At 36.4% G+C, this 6,167-nt stretch overlaps 1 protein-coding gene across 1 annotated transcript; it reads right to left on the bottom strand.

Moving 5' to 3' along the window:
* Positions 1-2,375: 2,375 nt before the first annotated feature.
* LOC127101064 (serine/threonine-protein kinase BSK5) lies at positions 2,376-5,967 on the bottom strand. Its single transcript, XM_051038384.1, has 10 exons — positions 5,733-5,967; positions 5,413-5,639; positions 5,141-5,276; positions 4,392-4,525; positions 4,192-4,297; positions 3,998-4,083; positions 3,469-3,657; positions 3,204-3,368; positions 2,928-3,041; positions 2,376-2,829 (listed from the first exon to the last, which is right to left on the bottom strand). Exons 1-10 carry the CDS (start codon positions 5,812-5,814, stop codon positions 2,587-2,589), a joined length of 1,482 nt encoding a protein of 493 aa, XP_050894341.1. The 5' UTR covers positions 5,815-5,967; the 3' UTR covers positions 2,376-2,586.
* Positions 5,968-6,167: the final 200 nt, after the last annotated feature.

Here is a 6,167-nt window from a genome sequence, read left to right as displayed (position 1 = left end):
TTCTCAACCTCTTGACATTCCTGCCAATCTGATTTTCGACCAGATTCTTCCAACTTTTAAAATTTTCAAAAGTTTCATCCTTACTCTTCTGGATGAATACCCATAAATTTCTGAAATAATCATCAACTATGGATAGAAAAACTTTGCACCTGAGTGTGAAGGATTTCTTTCATGCCCCCAATGATCAGCATGAATGTAATCAAGGGATCCATGTGTTCTTTGTTAAACTTCACTCTGCAGGATTTACCAAACACACAAGGCTTATAGAATTCCAGCGTTTCGACTTTGTCACCACCTAGCAGGTTATGTTTCCCCAATTCAACAAGACCCCTTTCACTTACATGGCCTAATCTCATGTGCCACACTTTTGTCTTCGACACAGGTTTTGTGGAGGAAAGATTTGTTGATCCACTTACAACCTCAACCTCAATGGTATACAAACCTTGTTTCTTAATTCCTCTTAAGACTTCCTTCAACCCCTTCATGAATTTTAGGATACCTCGCTCTCTTTGAAAACATATACCTTTTTGTCGAATTCACCAAGAGAAATCAAATTTGTCTTCAAATCAGGTACATACCTGACACCAGTCAACAACTTTATTGACTCATCATGGAGTTTGAATCTCACAAATCTAATTCTTGCAATTTTGCATGCTTTGTTGTTTCCCAGCAACATTGATCCACCATCTTGATCACATATTCCTCAAACACATCTTTGTTTGGAGTCATGTGTCAAGTGCAACCTGAATCTATGATCCATTTCTTGCAAGAATTGCTGCTCAAATATACCAGGATATCATAATCATTTTGAACAATGGATGCATTCCGTTATCCTTACCACCATGATCTTTCAGCCGTTCAGGCCACACCTTTCTTTTATGACTCTCCTTCTTACAATGGTAACACCTAATTCCAGGAGCATCACCACCATAAGACTTATGCTGGCCTTTACCCTTCTTCTTCTCAAACATGCCATCTTTCTTCAAGAATTTCCCTTTAAAGGACAAACCTTCACCAACAGACGATGGATGTGCTCCTTTTGTTCGTTCAAATCCTTATATTACAAGGTTGATTGAACTTCTTTAAAGTTCAAGGAATCTCTTCCATACAAGAGTGTTTCTTTGAAATAAGAATGAGACTTAGGTAAAGAACACAACAATAGAAGTGTTTGATCTTCATCATCGATATTAACCTCGATATTCTCCAGATCGAGAATCAGCTTGTTGAACGCATCCAACTGCTCCATCAAGACTTTATCTTCACTCATCTTGAATAAATACAAAGTCTGCTTTAGGTACATACGATTTACTAGGGATTTAGTCATGTACAACCCTTTGAGTTTGTCCATACTCCTGATGTCATATTCTCCTTCGAGGCCTGTCAGAGAACCTTATCACCAAGGCTCAATATAATGGCACTGTGGACTTACTCGATCATCGTCATCTTCTCCTTCTCTGTTAAGGAAACATCCATCTTTTTCGATCATTTCAACTCTTCTAACAAATCCCGCTGAACCAATAGGGCTTGCATCTTCAAGCACCATAAATCGAAATCATCCACACCGATGAATTTCTCAATCTCATATTTTGTTGACGACATCTTGTCAACGCTAACCGTGCCAGTTTGTTGTGACAAACGTCGCACCAGGAACAAATAAAACTATGAGAAAGATTGAGTTTATTGGACAAACACAAGAAACCCTTTTAGGTTTACGAGAGAGAGAGAGAGAGAGAGAGAGAGAGAGAGAGAGAGAGAGAGAGAGAGAGAGAAGAACAAGCATTGGTTAAAACCGTTTTTTCTATTCACTTTTTTAATTAGGGCAAAAGGTTACAATTGAATAACAACAACCAACGCTTAACTCTCTCTAACAACCTGAGAGAGCATCCGATTTATAGTTACAAGCTAACTTAAACACTAAGTTAACTTAACCAACAAGCTAACTTATACAACTACATGTTAGGACATGCTTCAACTACAACACACACATCTGTTTTCTACATACTTAAACAAACTTCGACTACAACATGCACAATTCCGGAGAAACATGAAATTATCTCTATCAATATTAAAGTTCGATCCGAAATACCATAAGGACATTTTTACTAAATTAACGGTTGCTAATAAAATCCTTGAAAAGTTCTCACACCATATCATCCTAGTCCACGTTATATTGGAAAATGTGAGCAACAAAATGAGATATAAAAATGAGCGTCCATTTTTCTTTTTTCTATTGCTTACATTGCACAGTCTCTGCTGCAAAATCGAGTCACATGTCAAAAGCTTTGGCGAAAGAAATTGCGTGCATCACCTTCCAAAAATAATGTAGTTTAGAAAAATGGTCAACTTATGTTTAGTTAAAAATGTACAATCCTAACTATAGAAATATAACATTTTCATAAGAAACTTACACACTTAAGTTTCACAATATAAGACCAAAATTTCAAAAGAAAAATTCAGAGGGGCCATAGCCCTCAATCACAATCATGAGTCTAAAGGAAAGTTTCATTACATACATTCAAAAACCATGCTTAAAAAATTTTGGTTGGTAAATAAGGGAGAGAGAAAAGATAAACACTATATACAGTTTCAATTTCTGTGGTTTCTAGTTTCCAGTGTTGTCCCATCTTTGAGACTCTCTTGTGCATCATTGTCCATGCCAAGGCTAGAGAGTGCAACTGCTTGAAGATAGAATGCAGTAGGCCAAGTCGGAGATATCGATTGAGCTTGCATCGCGTCTCCAAGTGCTTCTTGTGCCATGTCGTTCATCATGTAGCATAGGCAGCGCCTTGCGTACACAGTCGGTGATACCATGGTTCCCCTGTCGATGAACTACACAAAAAAAGTAGCTTGAATGAACTCCTCTTTCGATGAACTACATAAATAGGATCTTGATATTGGTATGGTAAGGTAAGGTTTAGCTGACTTACTTGCGTATAGTAGTCAATGGCTGTCGAGAAGTCTCTCGCGATAAAAGCAGAATCACCGCGTTTCTTGAAATTTAGTGTATCTTGTATTTGATTTGTCCACATTTGAAAGGAAAGCTATGATACAATGAAAGCTATACACGGTTATGATAAGTACTATAAAAGAACAGTCTCAAAATCTACGTAGCACTGACACTTTAGATTGAAGACGTATCTGTTGTCCAACACCAACACATCAGGTTATTTTACTAGCTAAAAAACCTACAAGCAATGAATTACCTCATTCGCAACATGTTCATCGTCCTTGTACCCGACCTTTTCCAAAATTTCATGTATTGCAGTCAGATCTCTTCTTGAACAAGCTTCGCCAAAAGACGTTAATGTAACAGTTTCTTTTGATGATAGACTCCTATCCGGTAGGCCCATTAAAACATATGACAGAACCTGTTACATGTTATAAACACTTATATGCGCTTAGTTAAGCTGTTTTTCTAAACAAGACCGATGTAAATTTTGATCCATAGAGAGAAAAGGAAGAGCATACAGAAGTTTCTTTCTGAAGGGGGGTCAGAGCAGTCACGAGCGACTTGGCATTTGGTCTCTCACGAGGTTCATATTGTAAACAACGCGAAGATAATCTCACTATCTCAGTTCCATCGTCATTTGAAAAATGACCTTCCAAACCCGAGTCCATCAGCATTTGGAAATTTTTGCCTCGTATAAGGTCTAGTGCCTGCACGTAAAGGAAATATGGCCCATTACTTACGAGTTAAAACAATACTGTGATCATTTTAAACCGAACCATCATAGGGTGTTACTTGAGAACAAGTACAGTTTAACCAAATAGCTTACACGGAAAAATACCACCTATTATCAAAATCAGGGTCGTCTTAGAGGACGTGTAAAGCATGCTACCGCACAGGATCCAAAATTTATCACGGTTAAACCATGGATAAATAGGGTCTCTATACGTTTTGTCTTAGTTAGACTGCGGCTAACCTACACAAGGCCTCCAAAAACTTGAGACGACTCTGATCAAAATGAAGACAAGAAACGGGATTGAGGGAGCATACATGACTTGGTGGAATATGCTTTCCACTTAAAAGATCAAGCAATAAGGTGCCAAAACTGTAGATTACACTCTCAGGGGTGATTCTTCCTGCCAAATTTCAAACAGGTGTTATAGAAATAACTTATGCTTAAGAACTTATCTGATGAGCACTAAGTTAAATTGTTTATTCAAATAGAGTTTAAAACCAATTACTACCTGTTCTCAAGTACTCTGGAGGAGTGAAGGCTAAATTTGTACTATAGCTTCTGCCATCTCTACTGTTTTTCATGAGTCCAAAACAAGAGAGTTTAGGGTTTCCTTCCTGCAACCATTGAACCATCGATATCATGTAAGAGATATAGTTTATAAAACATAATGAAATGATTCGAAAAACTCGGTTACATAAGGATAAGTACCTGATCAAACAAAATTCTATAAGCATTAAGATCATGGTACAGTGCCCTTCCTCTGCTATTGCAGTATTCCAAGGCTTGTGCTAAATACAAAGCCACTCTCAATCTCATTGCCCATTTCATCGGTTGGGCTTCCCCTACCAAGACAGTTCATACAAATCAAAATCAGTGGCTTAAAGCAAAAAGGGAGTGGAATTGATGGAACAAATTAAAATTTATACTTGAAAACATGGCATTAAGTGTTTGGTTCTCTGGTGACGAAAATTGACTTTGAGTGAATTGATTAGTAAATTGATTCTAGTTAAAAGTGAGTTAAAGGTAAAGTGATTTATGTTTGGATAAATTTATGTAGAAGTGAGTTGAACTGTAAATTTCAATGTAAAAATCACGTTTAAACTCAAAAGCTACAAATTCTACCTTCAACTAGAATCAATTCTGGAGGCAGAATCAATTCTAGTTTAGAAGAACCAAACACCTCAAAATCATTTCAAAAACAGTTATACTTCTAGAATTGCTTTTGCCTCTTCCAAAGGTTATACCAAACATACAATTTCAAGTAGAATTCATTCTAGAGACAAAGTCAATTCTACTTTAAAACAACCAACCAGGTCAAAATCAATTCTACATCTCTAAAGTCACTTTTGACTATTCCAAAAGTTAAACCAAGCATACACTAAGTTTTTGCTCAAAAACATTGAGGCTAAAATTCAATGGTAGAGACAAAAGCATAATCAAAAGAAAGGAAAAGTTACAATGAAAAAGATGCTTAGAGAGAGTTTCATTTGGCATAAACTCAGCAACAAGCAATCTCTCATCTCCATCACAGCAACAACCAATCAAGTTAGCTAATCTTTCACTCCTTAACTCCCCAACAGCTCGTGCTTCCTCCTAAAAAAACACTCCAACAAAACACACAAACAACATCATTAAATAAAACAAAAACAAAAAAACAAACCTTTCACTAAGGCCAAAAACCCCCCAAAAAATAAAAAACATAATCAAAACCAGAAGCAGAGAAACGAACAAGGAACTGTCGAGAATCAGGCCAAGCAGATTTGTTGAAACGCTTCACAGCAACCAACCTCTCCTCTTCAAGACAACCTCTGTAGACAACATTCGGAGCTTTTTCTCCATGTTCAGAAACAATGTTGTCTGATGAAAATCCCTCAGTGGCAACTCTAAGTTGATCCAAACTATACTCAGTGAAACCAACCGAAGGATCCTTCAGTTTCTTGCTCCCACCATCATCATCTGTACATTATTACCCAGAAACGAATTCGTGTTAAAAACTAAAACTTTATCATATTACAAAAAAAGGGTTGTTGTTTGTTTCTGAGTTGTCACCATTATCAGAGAGATTTCGATGATTTGATTTGATTTTGGAAGAACAGCAGCATAGAGAGTGTTTAGAGAAACAAAGTCCCATTGGTGAAAACGTGAAGAAAAAAAAAGTGAGTTACTAAAAGGAAGAAGAAAGTGATTGCAGCTAGAATGAATTGTGTGTCAGTTACCACTTCTATTCATCATTTTTCTCTAAGCTATGCACTCGTTTACCTTGCTTTTCAAAGAAAGGAAAAAGGGTGACAGTGTTAATGTGTTTTTCTATTTACTTTTTGACATTTTTTAATAGATTAGTATTAAGTAAAATTAAATTATGTATAGAAAAATAATAAAAGTTATCTACAAATTTGAAAGGAGTTTATATTTGGGAAGAAATCATTTTTTCATAATGAAATGTTTATAAAGTGAGTTGAATAATAAAAATTGTGTTTAGAGTCA

This window comes from Lathyrus oleraceus, chromosome 7 (assembly GCF_024323335.1).
Source record: "Lathyrus oleraceus cultivar Zhongwan6 chromosome 7, CAAS_Psat_ZW6_1.0, whole genome shotgun sequence".
Classification (NCBI taxonomy): Eukaryota; Viridiplantae; Streptophyta; class Magnoliopsida; order Fabales; family Fabaceae; genus Lathyrus; species Lathyrus oleraceus.
The sequence above is the reverse complement of the archived record's forward strand: the minus strand, read 5'-3'. Positions and strand labels throughout refer to the sequence as shown.